This window comes from Tinamus guttatus, unplaced genomic scaffold, assembly GCF_059628265.1.
Source record: "Tinamus guttatus ecotype Peru unplaced genomic scaffold, ASM5962826v1 Tinamus_guttatus_pri_ptg000164l, whole genome shotgun sequence".
Taxonomy (NCBI): domain Eukaryota; kingdom Metazoa; phylum Chordata; class Aves; order Tinamiformes; family Tinamidae; genus Tinamus; species Tinamus guttatus.
In genome coordinates this window covers 674,106-692,953 of record NW_028288698.1, presented here as the reverse complement: position 1 = coordinate 692,953, position 18,848 = coordinate 674,106, and the positions used below count along the sequence as shown (strand labels likewise).

The window sequence follows — 18,848 nt, the reverse complement described above, 5'->3', positions numbered from 1 at the left end:
TGAATAAAATAAATTAGCCATATGATTGGTGTGTTTTCATCTAGGAAGTCAAATCTATTTTTAAACAGCAATAAATCGAAACTCTGGTACTCGATGCTAAAAGCTGTTTTCTTTTCGAGAAGATGCAAGTGCAGACTCCCTTCTCCTATTTTTATGTGTTGTGCAGCTCAATCGGAACAAAATTTTCTCCTTCTGGGAGTATTCTATCCTCTAGCATGCATTTTAAAATTCACAACCAGACTTTTCAGGCTTTTGGTATATAAAAAAGCAGCCTGTTAAAGCATTATAAATCCTGAATATAAAAGAAAAGAAATCAACTGGAAAAACTGCATGCAAGAACCCTTCAGAGGGAAGTGGGGAAAAGAAATAAAATGAAGCTAAATTGAAGTGTTACAACAATTTAAAAAAAATGAATTCTACTGAAATGTCAGGGTGACTCAGGGGAATGCAAACTTATTAAGTGATATGATTCTGTGAACAATAAAAAGAAAAAATGAAGTCAGATCAACAGCTGGACACAAAGGAACAATTCTGACTATAACAGGACAGGAAAGTGTAGGTACTAAAGAAGAAGATTTTGCTGGGGGAAAAAAGGGGTTTTCTCTGTTGTGTTCAAAAGTGGTTCTAAATATGTCTAATTATTGCATTCATATTGCATTACCTGTGGTATAATGCAGAATTAACGGAAAGTGTTGGATTGCCCCTCAGAGCATACATTTCAAAGTATCTCAGTTGAAAGAAAAATTACATAAAAGAAAAATAAGCAAGAAAATAAGAACATGCACTGGACAATATCTTCAGTAAAATAAGCAAAAATAGATAAAATCACCATAGATGATCTTCTGGTCAGCAGTATATTTTGAAAGTGTTTTCTTTTATTTTTCTTCAGTTTTTATTTAAAATAAAAATAACATTGTTTTTTATTTAATTTGAAAGGCTTTTAATAACAAATCAGTAGCTAAAATATTGCAGCAGTTAGGTAGCTCGTTAACAGTTCAAAGCCCATGTAGCAGAAGCTTTCAACACTATCATAAGCAATGAGGTATATCTCACTATGCCATATTGCCACAATAGCTTATTGGCATGAGGAAGTCACTGCGCTTTTATCTGCTTTGTAAACTGTAAGCATTTCAGGCAACTGAACCTGTATTTCTGTCACTAGGAAGCTCCGAAGAGATTATCCATCAAAAATCCTGATGAATTTGAGCACAGCCCTGCTCTTTCTTAACCTGACCTTCTTGCTTGATGGCTGGATTGCGTCATTTCATATAGATGGCCTCTGCATAGCTGTTGCCTCCCTTCTGCATTTTTTTCTTCTGGCCACCTTCACATGGATGGGACTAGAAGCCGTTCACATGTACATTGCTCTAGTAAAAGTATTCAACACCTATATACGGCGATACATACTGAAGTTCTGCATCATTGGCTGGGGTGAGTTCTGTAGACACAATATTCGCATAGCACGTGTTTGAAATGATGACGTATAGGCAATCTCTATCATAGATGCAGAGAAGAATCAAAGCCAGGATAAAATTTCCTTCTCCACCTTGGTAAAAGAGCACCTTATGTTTATAAAAATAAATACCAGAGATAGCTGAGACCATATTCTGTTATCTAATTTTGTGCAAATATCCTGTAGCTGCAGAATATTTGCAGGAACTTGCAGTTTGAGGAGGAGCAGACGGACCAGTTTATCTAGTCTCACCTTCCAAACAGGCCAGGATGGAAGAGGAGAAATGTTACTGTCATATCAAAGACAGGGAACTATGACAATTGTCTTATAGCAGTAGTAGGAACTCCTGCAATTGCTATAGGGATCTTTGCATTGACTTTCAAAAAGCTTCGTCTCAAGCCTAGAGTTTCTTCACAAAAAAGCAGAAAATGCATGGCAGCATCAGAAATAAGCAACATGCCCTGAGCTTCAGCACAGTGTTTAAACCTCAGAAATATCCTGCCTGCCCGAATGTACATACCGGTGTTGAAATGGAAAATGTAGTACTGAAAAATAACTGTGAGTCTCAAGGAGCAAGGTTTTATTCTTTATTCTTTCTATATCAGGAATCTGTGCCTTCTGCATGTGAATACACAAATTGTGTTTGAAATAATTCAACACAATACAAAACCATTAACCTCATGACTAGAGCAGTGACCTCAGTCCAGCTGATAATGAATGTCTTTCCATTGGCAACTAGCATCCTCTTTGGCTACCTCAGCCGAGGACAAGGACTGAGTGGTAGGAAAAGCAAATTAACCTCTTCCCCTTTGAATCTCTTGTCACAGCAAGGATAAGACATGTAAATAGGGCACGCCAGGAAATGTACATTTATTCTGTGTGAGCTGTACCTCTGTGAACATGGTTTATTGTTTTTCCCAAATGTTCCTTTCTCTTGATTGTTAAAAATGCATATAGTTCAGTTTTGGTGTACATCTAAGTGAAGGACATGTCATACTATAAAAGAAAATAGGACATTGCATTTGAGAAAAAAAATAAAGCAGAAATTACAGATATGTTCTGCTGCCTAATTAAGTGGCAATAGAATCTCTGACAAAAACCACTAACATTTAAAATTAAGTCTCATCTTTTTAATCATTTGGTAGGTTTTTTTCCTCACTTTTTTATGTGTATCTGTGTGAAAATGCAAATTTAACTTTGGGTAATTAAGGAAGAATATTTTACTTTAGTAAAATACAATTTAGTATATTTTATACTGTAATATATTTTACTTTATTTAGTATGACACTTTAGTATCACATTCAAAAATGGGACAGTAACATTTTCTACATTAAGAATAAGACTTATTCATAAAGTAGTTTGAAAGCTTTATGTATTTATGCTTTTGGAGAAAAACATTTATGTACTTCTACTTCTCTATGCAGTTAGCGCTATCTCAGGATACTTCCTACTAAAGCGATACTAATAGAAACATCCATAATTCAGCTTTACATAGAGTTTTTGAAGGCTGAGAGATTTTGGAAGCAAACTACAAGTTTTCTTGTTTTACAGGTTTGCCTGCTCTCGTGATAACAATTGTTTTAGCAAGCACAAACGCAAATGCAAGTCATATTTACGGCAAAGAGTTATATGGTAGAGGTGCTAATGGGCAAGGAGGAGATGATTTGTGAGTATTTCTTTAAATCTTTTATAATTTAACATATACATTCTGCAAGAAACTTAGCATTTATCAGATTGCATTGATAAAGACATAGCTGTATAAAACAAGCAAATTGGATGCAATTGTCTTCTAAATTACTTGTATTTGAAGTGCAAAGAAGGCTATGAAAAAAGTTTTGCTCAATAAAAATAAAAATGCCAGTTTTCCTTTATCTTAAAAGAAAACTATACATTCTAGGTGATTGCAAGAAAGTAATATAAAAATTGTTTCCTTTGTAAATAAAATAGCCTCTTGTCAATACAGGTCATTAGCTTTTTCTTTTCTTATATACATGTCCAAAATAATAATAGCCAAACCCTTAAATATCTTACATGAATGTTTGTTATCTCATTTTCTGTGCCTCACCTGGCAGCCTCATGGTAATAAATATGTCACTGTGTATTTTTATCAAAGTATCGTGGTAAGCATTCAAGCCATTTACTGCTGGAAGAATAAGCCATATCTATCAAATGTCTGGTTGTTGTATGGCTAGCTCAAAGGACTATCCATTAAGCTTCTTCCTTGTTGCTCTTCGAGGTTTCCTCGAACTGCTGAAGTGGCAGAAACTTGAGATCTTGCCACTAAAGATGCACATTTACCTTTGATGAGCAGTTATAGCCCATTCTGGAACTACAGCAGCCTATGGCCCATGCTGATGCAAGTTATGAAACTACTCATATGAAATCTAAACATTTCTTGATGGATTTGCAGTTCCCGCAGCCTGCATCTGAGATCAACTTTTCTATCTGATTATTTTTAAAGTAAAAAGAAATACAAGGTAGTAATATGACTCTCAGTGTCTAGAAGGTGTTCCTGGGCTTCAAGCTGTTTACAAATATAAAATGGTTAAAGCTTTTGTTTAAAACTGCAACTCTCCATCAGTGGAATCAGACATAGCTTCATTTTCCTTCTAGTCATATAAATTACTGAAATGGGATTGTTCCTTATATTTAAACATTATCGTATTTTGGTATTTTTTACAGCTGCTGGATCAAGAATAAAGTTGTCTTCTATGTCACTTGTGCTGGTTACTTCGGCATTGTATTTCTGATGAACATTGCCATGTTTGTTGTGGTGATGGTGCAGATCTGTGGGAGGAATGGGAAAAGAACTAATCGGACCCTAAAGGAAGAAATCCTGAGGAATCTGCGTAGTGTTGTCAGCCTGACCTTCCTCTTGGGCATGACATGGGGCTTTGCCTTTTTTGCCTGGGGTCCCTTAACTCTCCCTTTCCTGTACCTCTTCTCAATTTTCAATTCACTGCAAGGTAAGCTTAATTTCTGTTCTATGAACACACTTTACGCTGTTGCTGTTTGGTGAGAAATTATGTCCATTGTCCCCTTTGACTAGGGAACCCAAATCCAAGTTCACTGGATCTTCCCTTGATACTAGGACATTTAAAGAGTCCCCTTACTTGGAATAATGATACCTACCTCACATGTTTTGAATGTCTTGGTTAAAGGTTTCAATGACCAATGCCTTGGTTTCAAGGTCTTTCCAATAAAATGCCCCTTATTATAAATAGAGTTATTCATATCTAACAGTCTACAGTGATCTCTGTTGACATAGATGCTGTATGACCTTCAACATTTCCTTTCACTGATTATAACAAATATAAAAAGCTTCTTAACTTATTCCTGTAGTGAATCTGTAAAACTCATAACTATTTTCTTATAGCATGAAGTGCTCAAAAGATAAAAGGATCCAATGACTGTTGCGATTTGCTTATTTCTGTTTCCTTTCCTGAGTTCCAGGATATTTTAATCTCCAAATGAGTTCACCTTCAGCTGTGAAAAAAAAATTGCAAATTCTAATCAACGGTTATGAATTACAAAATTATATAGCTGACATTTAGTAGAATTTCAACTCAGAGCTGATTTATACCAACTTCCTTGGCAAAAACAACTGAAATTACAAAACAAAAAGTAAAACCCAAGAACATCAATGGTGGCGTGTGTGCTATGGCACACACCTATTGAGATAAAATATAATTTTTCTTTGAAAAAATATAAAAAGTAAAACCTGTGAATGTCTTTGGAGAATCATGTGTCATGCCACACAAATACTGAGATTAAAAGAAGATCTGCAAAGGTCAGCAAAATATCTTTCCTTAATGGAAAAAGTGCTTACTGTTACACTGCGTGAATTTCTATCTGTTACAGTTGGGATGTATTTACTGCTTTAAAAGATTTACTGAGCTTTCGTGGAAATAGAATAATGTTTTTGGTTTGGTTCAGGTTCAATGTAGAATGCTAGGCAAAATGACAAAAAATGTTTGGATATGTTGTTCTTACTAAAGGCTTTTTTTCCGAAGGACAGATTCTTACAATCCCCTAGGATCCTAATGAAGTATTTGCTGTAATGTGTCAGTGTTAGATATTCAGAAGGGCCTAGTGAGATTTGAAGTATGGGAGGAACATGAAAAGAGATTAAAACTCTGGAAAGTATGCCAAGGATCAAATTCAACTACTCTTTAACTAGAATTTCCACTGCAATCATTTAAACTTGTATTTGCAGAGTGCACACACAGTTGAGTGCCAGTGTTTCAGTTGCTATGGGGTAATAGCATTATTCAATGGAAAATAAATATTTGGAAAGCCACAAAGCTAGAAAATGAAACCAAAACACCTTCAGGACTGAATGCAAGAAGATGATTGATGAGCTTGCAGTATGTTGGGACAGCAAAGATGGCACAGCAGACCTACACACACATCATATCAAGAACAGGAAGACTATAGTCCTTTATCTGATGCTGTGTCAGAAGGAGCTGGGAAAAACTAAGGAAACTCTGGGAAGAGTGTGTTTAAAATTGCATATAACTGGTGCAAATACATCAAGCAGTAAGGGGGCAAAGAAAAATTTAGGATGCCTACCAGGAAGCATTTCATAGCCGTAGAAAGTAGTTCGATCTGGCAAGTCTTTCATGGGAATTAGGATGAGCTTAATTAGTGGAACTGTCATAATTGTAAAAGGCAAAACTTCAGCTGCTTCCTTCTTTGAGAGGCAAATATAATAAGGGATGTCTGGTGATTTCCATGAGCTTTGGAACATTTCCTCAGTAAATATGGCTATTGCATCTCTCAAGTTCCTGAAAGCTACACTACTGTTTTAAGCTATACTAGCAGCCTCCAGAGGACTAGTTTCTTGTGTATTGCCATGAAGCAGTAAAAAAGTATGCTGCAGTAACTACTGGTGTTACTGTACTTTGCTTTTTCATTTATGTAGGAAATGATTTTTCTCTATTTGACATTCAAGAGTAAAAAATCTGGGAACATCTCCTTTTTGGCTTCTCATTTTATATATATGCCTGGGCAAGCCAAATACTTTTAAGTCAGAGCCAAACTAGAGCCAAGCCTAGGGTCTGACTTGACGCTGGGAAACAGAACCAAAGCTATATTGCTAAAGCACATTGTAAACTTAATGAAATACATATAAAAAATGCAGAGACCAAGCCTAGGCAGGGCAAAGGAAAGTATTTAATGTGATGCATTTGCTTTCGCTTTGCTATAGACATGTGCATTTTCCTTTTTTAAAGTTCAGAATGTTCCAAACTTATACCACAATTCAATTAAGCATCAATTTAGTAAGCATGTAGCACTTCAAAAGTACTGAAAGGAACAGTGGAGCACAAACAACTGCGTAACTTTAAGCGTGTTAGAGCTGCTAGTGATTACACTGGAGCTACTCTGTACCTATAACGAAACATACGCAAATATTTTACTAAGTGGAAACACATTAACCACAATTAAGGAGAGCTTGCTGTAGTTCAAAGTAAAATTTGCAGTTCATTATAGGATGCATTAAGATGTGTTCACCTTTCCTAAGTTGTGCTTCTCATTTTTTTCCTATCAGCTCTTAAAAAGATTTGAAAATATTGTGTTTCATGACACCAAATTAACTGTTTTGCTTCTCTGACCTCAGCAGGCTGAATGCTGTAAGGAGATACCAGTTGCCTGGCAAGCATTCATGCAAAATTACAATTCCGGGCTTTGGAGGACAGAGAATAATAATAAGCTCAAACATAGCGAGCATTGGCATATGGAGCTGTATGTGATCGAAGCAGAAGAACTAGTTTAGAGAACATCACTAAACTGTGTTTGCTCACATTATGCAGCATTTATTCCATTTTAAAATGTAATCATGAGGGATTTGGCGTAAAGAATTTTCCGTTAGGTGCTCAGCATCCACTTGGCTGTCTCCCAGTGAATACAAGTAAGGAAAACATGAGCAGGTCAAGCCAGATAAAAATGGAAGATTGCAGTGCTAGTGCCTATCTGGGAAGGATGAAGAGCATATTATAATTCAAAGTTCTATATTTAGCCTTACAACTTCTCTGAAGAATGATGAAATCATATCATACGCCCAGCTGAAACCTTGTTTGCTACATGATAGATGCCCATTTTCTTTCTTAAAAATAAAGATTATACATTTGCAGGCAAAAATGAAATCTACACAAACATTTGTAAACACCTTTATTGCAATTGCATATACAAACCAGGTAATTTTCTTCAGGAATAAATAGCTGGACATCTAATTAGTACTTTTGAACAGTCACTTACCATTTTCATAATCATTTCAAGTGCATGCGTGCAGTGCACATAAATGCAAGTGCTCTTTTTCTGTGTACCCACTTACTGCTCATTTCAAGTTCTTCAGGTTTTAAAAAAATACAGTACAGTTCTGTAGATGCAGAACAGGAGGAGTTAAAAGTATCATCTTTTTATAAAATAGTATCTGTATTTAGAGTCTGGCTCTTGCAGTCCTTTTGCTTTCAAATTATTTTCATCTAAGCCAAAAAAATAATTAAAAGATCCAGAGAGAGCTGGATCTAAATCAGTAATGTCAACAAAAGGTACCCTTCTAATATCTCAGACACAGGTGTAGCAGCCAGAGGATGGGATAGCATTAATTAACTTAGTACTTATTAAATGAGGTAGGCAGATAGATGACAATAAAAAGACTTGAGTCTTGAATATGAGTTTCCTTGGGTTTTCCTTTATAGCATTTTGTTAGTAGATCGCATCTAACTTAATCTGTTTACAAATATATGCTTCACTCACTATTTATTTGCTTTTGTTACAGGTTTATTTATATTTGTTTTCCATTGTGCTATGAAAGAGAACGTGCAGAAACAATGGAGGAGACATCTCTGCTGTGGCAGATTCCGCCTAGCAGATAATTCAGGTAAAAACAGTTCATGGCTCCACTCTTTAGATCCTGGAATAGTCTGGAAAAGTCCAAGTGAACTATTGTATTTTTCATGTAATTTAGGTCACAGGAATGGAAAAGCAGAATATTAATAGACTATCATTTCACTTTATTAATAACAATTGCCAAGAGACCTTTCAGATATCACATTGTAAAAAGTATCAAGTCCTCGCTTTAAGTTTTCCACTAAAAGCAGCCAGTAACTTTTGTAGTGCTATGAGTATGGTTTAGGAAAGCACTGTAGACTCTCTGAAAATAAATAAAAAATATTAAATCAAGGACAATAGGTTCAAATTCTGTTATTCAAAGTCAGTCTTACTCCCTTTCACCCACATTACATTGTGTTAACTTGCGAACTGTTAGGCTGAAGTAGAAGTGGTTCTTGTTGAGGTAGAAGTGGGAAGATAGAAATGCGCCGAGGACTTTTGCCAGTACCTTCACCTTTTCAAAATATCCTGTCCTTCATCATGCAATTCCAAGAGAGCATTAGGTACTTTAAAACATAAGAAATTATTTTGGCAGAATCTAAAGCTATGTCCCCAAATTGGGGTCCCTATTTTTTATGGCTCTCAGAGTGCAAGGAAAGTGCTGTTACAACTGTCCTTTGCAGGAAGCAAAGAGTTGCTTTGGATGCTTTTATAGGTAAAACACAAGGGACACTTTGATAGACTCCTGTACCTTTGGCCATCTCTGATAGCATTAGGCTTCTCTGTTTAGACATGTGAATCCTGCTTTGCTATATGACATAAAGATTTTGGAATAAATGACTTATAGAGTCATCGCTCATCACTCTACCTTAGATATTAACAGTGCTCCAAGCACTATGTCCTTTCTCTCTTGCCTTCCAAGGGATGTTTCAAGGTTTTAAATAACTGCTTTTCCATGAAGAATTCTGTTTTCTCTTGTTTTGCTTTGTTTTGTTTTTCAGTGCTCATTATAAGCTATGAAATATTTATGCTCTACTTTATGCTAAGAAATCTGGAGTCATGATCTCGAAGAGTTAATGTGAATTAGGAAAAAAAAAATCTGATCAGGCATCCACATTATTCCATACATTCAGTTTCCATGCAGTACATGCTGTAACTCCTGGACTGGAAGACACAGATGGATAAAATTATTTCCAGGTTTTTATGCTGCTGTTGGGCAGCCTGTGGGGATCATAGAAATAAAACCCTGAAGGATTCAACTATTTCCGTGAGGTTACACCTAGTGCTAACTGGTCTACCACTGCTGGTAGACCAGTGTGAACCTAAAGCTATTAGCAGACAATTATAAACAAAAAAGAGTGCTATTCATATGTGATCTTAAACCATTATCTGTCTGAAATGAACTTTAGGTTGTGTTACGATAGAGCAAAGAAATAGACAAACCAAAGCCTTGCAGCACTGTCACAATTAAATTAGATAAATAGTAGCCTATGTGCTATTGCATGATCCAGGATAAAATCCTTGTCTTCATATTAACTAAAGCTTAAGTGCCCTGTGCATTTTCTTTGCATTTTGTGAATTTCATTGCAGTATAGTAAATTAGAACAGTAACAGCAACAGTAGGACTAATGTGTGAAACTGTACCTACCTGCAAGTTTATGTTGCAGAAAGAGTTAGATACATTTGTTCTTCATGATATTGACAGTGACACTTGTGGTGATTTTTCACTGGCAGTTTTCCCCCAAAGCTTTATTGGTATTAGTTACTTAATTTTGGGAACTGTTTCAGTGTAAGAATGTACTGTGATAATGGTTCTGACAAAACTCTTCAAGTATAAACTATTGAGTAAATATTATTATTTGTTATTATTAATATGCACCAAGATTCTAAACCCTATAGAAACAAGTGCAAATCCACTAATACCTATGTATTAGAGCTCTACAGCAACAAATCAATTCCTCAAAAGGTAAGACCTCTGTAAATGGTCCTATGCAACCTTTTGGATTTCTCTGATCGGATGATGAAGTTTTGCATCCTTATATAGCTGTGGATCTTCACTGCTCTTCTGCTTCCTGGAGAACTGGATTAAAATGTTAGAAATAGGGCCGCCAATTTTAACTACTCTCTTAAACAGCAAAGTTTCTTCAAATATATTCACAGCACAAGGAAGATTAGGGAAAACGTGGGTCCGCTGATGAACAGGGTGGGTACCCTCGTTACGAATAACACAGAAAAAGCAGAGTTGCTGAATGCCTTCTTTGCTTTGGTGTTTATCAAGGGCAGACCTTTAGAATCCCAGGCCCTAGGGACAAGAGAAGAAGCCTGGAGAGAGGAAGACTTGCCCTAGGTAGAGGAAGACTGGAGGACTGACCTTCTGGAGAGCAGCTCTGCAGAGAGGGACCTGGGTGTCATGGTGGTCGACAAGTTGACCATGAGGCAGCAGTGTGCCCTAGTGGCCAAGAAGGCCAATGGGATCCTGGGGTGTGTTAAGAAGAGCATCTCCAGCAGGTCAAGTGAGGTGATCCTGCCCCTCTACTCAGTCCTGGTGAGGCCGCATCTGGAGTATTGTGTCCAGTTCTGGGCTCCACAGTACAAGAGGGATGTGGAGCTGCTGGAGAGAGTCCAGTGCAGGGCCACAAGGATGATCAGGGGCCTGGAACATCTGCCCTATGAGGAGAGACTGAGGGAGCTGGGCCTGTTCAGCCTGGAGAAGAGAAGGCTGAGAGGGGACCTGATCAGTGTCTATAAGTACCTCAAGGGAAGCAGTGAGGAGGATGGTGCTGGCCTCTTTTCAGTGGTGGCCACTGATAGAACTATAGGAAACGGCCGGAAACTGAAACATCAAAAGTTCCACAGGAACTTAAGGAAAAATTTCTTAACAGTGAGGGTGACAGAGCACTGGAACAGGCTGCCCAGAGAGGTTGTGGAGTCTCCTTCTCTGGAGATCTTCAAAACCCGCTTGGATGCAGTCCTGTGCCACGTGCTCTAGGTGACCCTGCATGTGCAGGGGGGTTGGACTAGATGATCTCTAGAGGTCCCTTCCAACCTTAAGCATTCTATGATTCTATGCAAGTGAATTGAGATGGATTTTTTAATCAAGCAAATGAAGTTTGGTTTCTTGGTTTTTGGTTCTATCTTAAGAGAAGAACCAAAGGCTCTCTGACAGGAAACAGACAAATAATTTGTTATAAACAACCTTAAGAAATGCATCTGATACTCGGAATGTTCATGATTTTTAAAAAAAGCATTTAGTAACTAAAGCAATTAATTGCTTAAAACTTTTCAATCATTTTTTTTTTTAGATTGGAGCAAGACAGCAACCAACATTATAAAGAAGAGTTCTGATAATCTTGGGAAATCCTTGTCCTCCAGTTCTATCGGCTCCAATTCAACATACTTAACATCCAAATCAAAATCTACCACGAATACGTATTTGAAACGAAACAGCCATACAGGTGAGTTAGTCACAGTATGACACAGTGCATTTCTGAATACTTACTTTGATGTTAAATGTTGATTGATGACCCATAGGTTAATATGAGAACATTTCACTAATTTGTATACATTCAGCATTATTTACTAGGGATCTAAACCTAATATACAGTATATCCAGTGTATAGTTCTGATCAGTATATGTTCCTGTCCTATAAAAGAATGTGTTAATTCTAATAATGCCTTAGTTCTTCTATGGCACTTCCACCTCCTTGGTTAGAGGAAGAAAATTTTTATCCCACTGTAAACACAGAGAAACCAAAGCACAGAGATATGGCATTTCTTGCCCAAGGTGGTTGCTTGCAGCACAGTTGGAAATAGAAATCAAGTCTTCTGAATCCAGCTCCACTGTTTATTCACTCAGTAAAACTGCTTCCTTTAACTGTTGCACATTTATGGGAGAGAGACAAATGGAAGCACCTTTCAAATTGATACTGTGTTCCCTGAGTGTTGTCCATTTTTCCCTGCTACAAATAGTATGCCATATTTACTGCTTATCTATTTAGACGTCAGTGGTGTAATAAAAGGCATCATCTGTATTCCACTCACACTAAATAAAAAGGTGCTTATTTTAAGAACACTTTAAAAGTACACAAAAACAGGAACTGGCATACTCTGCAAGTCTGTTTGCTTGTGGCTGAGATAATATTTCAGAAAAACACTTAAATAACTTACAAGTAGGATTGGGAGCTTTTGCTGGTAGATTTTTGTTAACTCATGCTTTCATGAATATCATACTGTTATAATCATGTAACATATTATCACAAGATTAGCTTCTAAAGCAAAATGGAAATAACCTTTTCATACATCCAGATGTGTGAAATGTACTTGCTTTAAAATATTTGCTAGAATCGATGTTTTAAATATGAAATATATGAATTTATTGGAAATAAAGTTCCAGTATTTTTTTAAATTAAAATATTTTCAGAAATCACTGAGGTCTCATTTTTGATGGTTCAGTCTCCTTAGATTCCAGAAAATGTCTTCATGTTTTTTTTTTACTGCTCAATACCTGGTTCCTTAGGCACACAGTAATTCTTCTGTCTAGAATCCCCTTTTTTTGTGAAATACATAGTTATTTTCTTTAGCTGTAACCAGTAACTAATATTTAGGGTCTCCATTAGCATCCTCCTGTGCATCAGCATTTCAAGAGTGTAAATCTTTTTTTTTTACTTATAAAAACTGGTACATGAAGCCCATTTTCCCTGAATACCATGAAAATCAACCATATGTCAGAAATTCCCTGGCATACCACTTCACCAGGCTTAATGCCTAGAGAGTTTCCTCTCAGGTTTCCTCTCCAGGGCTGCTCTCAACTGGCTTCTGCCTCTCCCTGGTGCTTATCCCTGCTGCCATGCCATCTCACTTTTGATGTGCCACATGGCTTCAGGTGCCCTAAGCAAGCTACTATAACAGCAATTTAAAAATGAATTAAATATGTAATTAACGTAATAGATTATATACCTCTGCTGTCCCTTTTAAAATGTCAAATATGATATCTGAGAGCATCAGACAGTTTATTCTGTGGAATATATGTGGTACAGTGGACAGAAAATTCCTTTTCATACTGGTGACAGACAGCTACTGAAAATGCACACTTTATTGTGATACTCTAAACAACTGAAATGCATGGTTCTAATTTTTAATCCAACTAAATTTCTCATCATAATCTCTTAGCTAAAGTATAGGCCAATAGAATGTAATAGCTACATGTCTTGGCAGCTCTTGTTAAAACAATTATAATGTGTTCCCTGGAACTGATACAGGCATTCATGTGTTTGTGGTATAGATAATGTCTTCTAAGGCCATTTCCTCATCAATGGTGGAACATTACAGGTAAAGTGAGAATCGCTTTTGTGGAATGCATGGTTTGGACAGGGTGGAGGGATGCCATTTGCATGATGTCCTAATTGACGCAAAGGATTTCGCTAATCAGGAACATCGCTTGTTTCTTACTATTACCTCTTCAGTCATTGTCGCTGAGTCTGCTCTTCAAAGGATAAGTGTGCTTCGAGCTCTGGCTGCCTGCTTTCTGCTTGGGGCACGAAGCATTTGAAAGATGCCATTTTAGGAAGCAGGCCATGTCCTAATCTTAGAGCCCATAGTGAGCTAGGGAGAAGAGGTTTAAGTTGAAACAGCCATACATAGAACGTATTAAAGCAAAAATAATCTGACTGATTCTTAGAAAGGTTTTGAATATTGAAGCAGCTACTACAGAAATTTTAAAAGACTGTATTTCAATTACGAAAATTAATCTTCTAACCATTGGTTTTTCATATCCAATCACAGCCAGATTGAATCTGAATGACTAACTATATATGTCTGAAAACTACTGGTTGTAGATGCAAAGAGACTTATTGCAGGCAGAAGAAATCACTTTGTCATCTTATGGCACTGCTGCCTATAAGACTGACACGAACTTATTGTAGTTAGCAGTTAAATATATATAACACTTTTATAAATTGGAAATTAGTTTTATTTCTGCACATAATTTGGTGGTGCAACTCCTGTTTACTTAAGTGACACTACAATTCTATTGCTGTGCTCTGGTCTAAAGCCCATTGAGCTTAAAAAAAAAAGGGTGTGGAGGGGGCTTCATTGGCTTCAAAGGACTTATGTAATTTCTGTGCATGAGAAATTTCATAGGCATTATTTAACAATGTAGTGATATTGTGTACAAAGAAGTGAGCCATTTCAAAAGTCTGTCTTGAAGACTAAGACCGGAATCTTTGTAATATGATATTCACTATGTAGAAAAACATATGCTCAAAATACAACACTATTGGCTAGCAGATATGTGCATTTGAAAGGTACAGAGAACCCAGCAGTTTTCTATTGGATATGGAGTTACCTGCTCTGATTCATGGACATTCTTGCGTGCTTAAAAAAAATCATCCCGATATGCCTTAACATGCCTGTTTCTTTTTTCATGGGTGAAGCTGTTTTGATTTCTCACTCTGCAATCCATTCCTCCTTCATGCAACATTATAGAATGCAATTCTGCTATATGGCTTGATGTCATGATCTGAAGGGGCAGGGGGGAAGGAAGGGAATTACTTTCCTTTTTTTTTATTAGTAGTAATAGTAATTCATTGTTATAAGAAATAAGCTTTATATGAAATCATACTGTGAAACAATGTATGAAATAATATGCTAATTCTTTAAATGATCCAAGCAATTTTCAAAAGTGCTTTTGCCAAATTCTACTAAATAGCCATCAGAAACACCATTGCTTCATAGAATCCTCCCCTTTACTGTCCAAGCTTGAGATGGTCTAAGCTTTACTCAGGTTACAAGAATTAATTCCACCTTTACTCACTCCAGTGGGAGCGATTAGAAAGCCCATTAAGAGAGTACACTCGAGAAAAAGGGATGTGTGCTTTCCCATTGCTCGCTCTGTGAGCTCTACCTGCTGACCGGACTGAGAACAACAGTCCTGCCAACCTTGCAGCAGACCACCCAGCTCACTCCAAGAAGGAGATTTTTTTTTTTTCTGAAGGTCATATGAAAAAGGCTGCAAGGCCCAGGCTTTTAGGCATGCCAGCTCTCATGAGACATTGTCAAGAGTTGCCCTAAGGAAATACCAGAGTAGGACACAGGTCACATGATTTGAGACTTTTACTGTAGGTTACAGGATACTCCAGTCAATTTTTATAGTTAGTGGGGGTGAGCAGGCAAGCATAAGATATGATTCATCTGGCATAATGTGGATGTCTGAAAGAGGATTTGACAAATGCGCTCCAGAAATGCCTGCTTTTCTCCATTAGTGCTGGAAGGAGCCTAAACTGCTAACTAGCAGTAGAAGCAAAATGGTTGCTTCTTATATCTAGATTCTAAAATATGTATGGTTCATGTCTACAAAAGGGAGATAAAAGTCTAACTGGGTTTATCACATGATCTTTTTGGTAAAGATAATGTCCACTGTGCCTATCAGAAGTGCCCTAGGCAACATGAGCAACATGAAGGTCCATATCTTTTCACTAAATAAAAGATAAAATGTTAAGACTGAATTGTGTTACTTCTTTTTCATTCCATCCTTGGTTTTTAGCATGTAAATTCTGAAACAATAGCAGTTTTCCACATTGCATTCCCATAGTTGCTCAGTCTGTATTCTTTACATTGTGGAAAAGACACAGTATAAAGTTTAGGGCAGTTTTAATTCTGGTTATCAGATTTAATATGTAAGTCATCTTTTGCTACACTCTGTGATTATTCCTGTGCTTTAGGTTATAACTTTCACAGAGAAATAGTTTACTTTCTGTCATTTATTGCTATGCTGTTATATGGAGGTGTTTAGCAGAAGTTATGGATGTCACTCATTTCAATGATACTGAAATTCTTTTAATTTGTAAGACTCAAAGCATGAGCAGTAAATCAATATATTAAAGTGCAGTAGGAGTCATATTAGTTACATTTTAGGCAAAATAATAGAGGGGATAAACACAAAAGTGACCTGAGCTAGAGCTAAAATCCTAGCCATTTAGGTTAGAATATACTGAATTTAGGTAAAAGTTGGATTCTGAGAATAATATAGGGGAAAAAAAATAAAAAAGACAAGCCAAAGGAGTTTTCTGGCTTTTATGACAGTATTTTTGTTCAACAATAATGGTAACTGAAAGCATATCTGTACAGTAGGGTGACACACCTCTTAAACTATGAGTTTGCTTAAGAAGTCTTAACCTCTTGTTGTTGCTTTTTCCTCTTCCTAGAAAATATTTTTGTTGACAAACCATCTTCAAAATTTACCCAAGAGAATGGAGAACAGACCTCAATCATGCCAGTCCATCAGGTTATTGACAAGGTCAAGGGATACTGTAATGCTCACTCTGACAACTTCTATAAAAATATCATCATGTCTGATACATTTAGTCACAGCACAAAGTTCTAATTGGGCTTCTGAGTTTTTTGAACCAGAGCAAGACAACAAATCTTCACGGAGTTGAGAATAATGGAGGAGAGGTTCATCCATCATTTAATGTGACTCGTTTAAATATTTTTCCCAGTTTATGATGTTATCCTGTTAACAGCTTCCATCTGAGGACCAATTTCTCTGCCCGTTTACTGTTTGGAAAAAGACAGTTTTCTACCATGATACTGAGCAGTTTTGAAATGAGTGGAAGCCAAATAATACCTGAACAACTGATTGAGAACCTGTGTAAATATTTTTATGACTGAAGAAACACAAGCCTAACTCTAAATTATCTAGTCCAAACAGCAGCAAGTCTTGACTCTTGGAGAAGACAGCAGACATCCTACAGTACAGGCAAGCTCTTTCTGAACAGTTTACTGATGGCCTTTTTCTTTGGAACAAAATGGATTTTTCCTGCTGCACTTGTTAAAATTCTTGCTTCTTTACTGTCCATAGCTACCTGTTCTTTTTTTGTGAGTACCTTAACACCAGTGTTAAAGGGTTATTTTTAAACAAATCTTGACTTGACTTAATCAGGCAAATCTTGCTTAACAAAACTGTATGTGCTGTCAATTCAATCTGTTTTGTATTCATGTGCATGGATATGATGACTAGGAAGGATGTGCAGGTTGCTAATAGCTATTCTGTGTATGAAAACAGTGGTAGGTGTCATTTGCGTTGGTGTAGAATAAGCAAACAGATAAATCCCAACTTTACAGAACGTCATGTTTCAACATCAGTGTATATGGAAGGTGGCATCTCCCATTGCCTACCTAATTATACAGTTTATGTGCCAATGTGTGCAATCCTGTGTCTAATGCTCCTTTTCACTATATGAAATAGAAGATATTCACCTATGTATAATATATACATATACACCTAAAAGTCTCTCCACACATATTTTTATTATAATGCACATGGTAAATATTACAGCGGAAACAACAGTGTGGAGCACAGACAATGTAAGAACAATGAATGGTGCTAAAAATGACCTTTCTGTATGTCCCATATGTTCTACGCGTACCACCCTCGTATGGCACTGCAACGTGAGAAGAATCTGGGATTGCAGCACTTTCCCTCATCATGAATAAATGGCATCTATTTTGGCACTTCCAGTATCAATATTATCATCTCTCTCCTGCCCCTCAATTGACAACAGATCAGTACTGTTGAAGGCCCAGTGTCAGTATTCAGACATCAGTGAATTTTGCTTTACTATACAGTGTGCATAATTACATGGAGTTTTGTGTGTGTGTGCAGAAGGCAGACAAGAACACAAAATTCTTGCTTGTTTTGATATCTATAAGTTTATGACACATTAACACACAACCAGGTCTGCTAAAAGTGCATCTGTCTTGTAGTATGTCTCGACACATGCCAGACTTTATATAAATTTTAACTGTACATGTCAATGAAAGCATAAGCTTTAGTTAGTATTTTCAAATATTTTAGTTAACGAATAATGTCTCCTAATGGAATTTTTCATCTTTCAAAAAGGCTGTTTTTTTATCAAAGTATTTTTAGCCAAATATTTGATTAGTTGTGTTCAAAACGTGACCAGAAAGTTGTGCTGTGATATTTTCACTTGCCAAGCAGATGGATGTTCAGTGGTTCGGGATGTGGATTTGTGCCTTTCTCTGCTCTTTGCATGCACTTCTGTGTGCAGAGATCATTTAATGCTGTGACCGCACAAATAGAGTATTTTCCCTGGCTACAAACACCTTGTTTGCTGAAGGAGAGGAGCATGTTCTGATTATATTCCATCCAGAAACACTGCTGTTGATATAAATACCTTTAAAGAAACCTCAGTCTCATAACTGCAAAAACTTAAAGGATAGTATGAATGAGCGTCAGCCCTATTTACTTCAAATGCAATTATTAACAGGGATGAATGTTGTCACCTATCTGTAATAAGGGAAAAAATAGGGAGAGATTATGTACCAACACTTACTGAATTTAGTATTTTATCATCCCACTTGCTTAACTACTGTAGATAATAGTGTTCACATAGCAGCTTACTGTGAGATTTCTACCTGATTATGGTGTTCAGAATAAAAGGAAGGAAAAAAGAATTATTTCTGAGAAGTGAGGAATTAATAAAATATAATAAATCAGTAAATATAAATAAAAAGCAAAAACAGTATCTTGACTGAAGCAAGG

General features: G+C 36.6%; 1 protein-coding gene across 3 annotated transcripts in view; it reads left to right on the top strand.

Moving 5' to 3' along the window:
- Nucleotides 1-18,848, top strand: part of ADGRG6 (adhesion G protein-coupled receptor G6) — a 314,344-nt gene that overhangs the window by 88,329 nt on the left and 207,167 nt on the right. The window contains exons 17-23 of one of the 3 annotated variants that reach the window (XM_088522775.1): nt 1,163-1,431; nt 3,005-3,119; nt 4,136-4,419; nt 8,235-8,336; nt 11,590-11,742; nt 13,569-13,615; nt 16,489-16,707. In XM_088522775.1, the coding sequence (XP_088378901.1) occupies nt 1,163-1,431; nt 3,005-3,119; nt 4,136-4,419; nt 8,235-8,336; nt 11,590-11,742; nt 13,569-13,582 (937 nt within the window). In that variant the 3' untranslated portion in view covers nt 13,583-13,615; nt 16,489-16,707. Of the gene's footprint in view, nt 1-1,162; nt 1,432-3,004; nt 3,120-4,135; nt 4,420-8,234; nt 8,337-11,589; nt 11,743-13,568; nt 13,616-16,488; nt 16,730-18,848 lie in introns of those variants that run through there. The other 2 variants (XM_088522777.1, XM_088522776.1) reach the window with 2 other exon arrangements.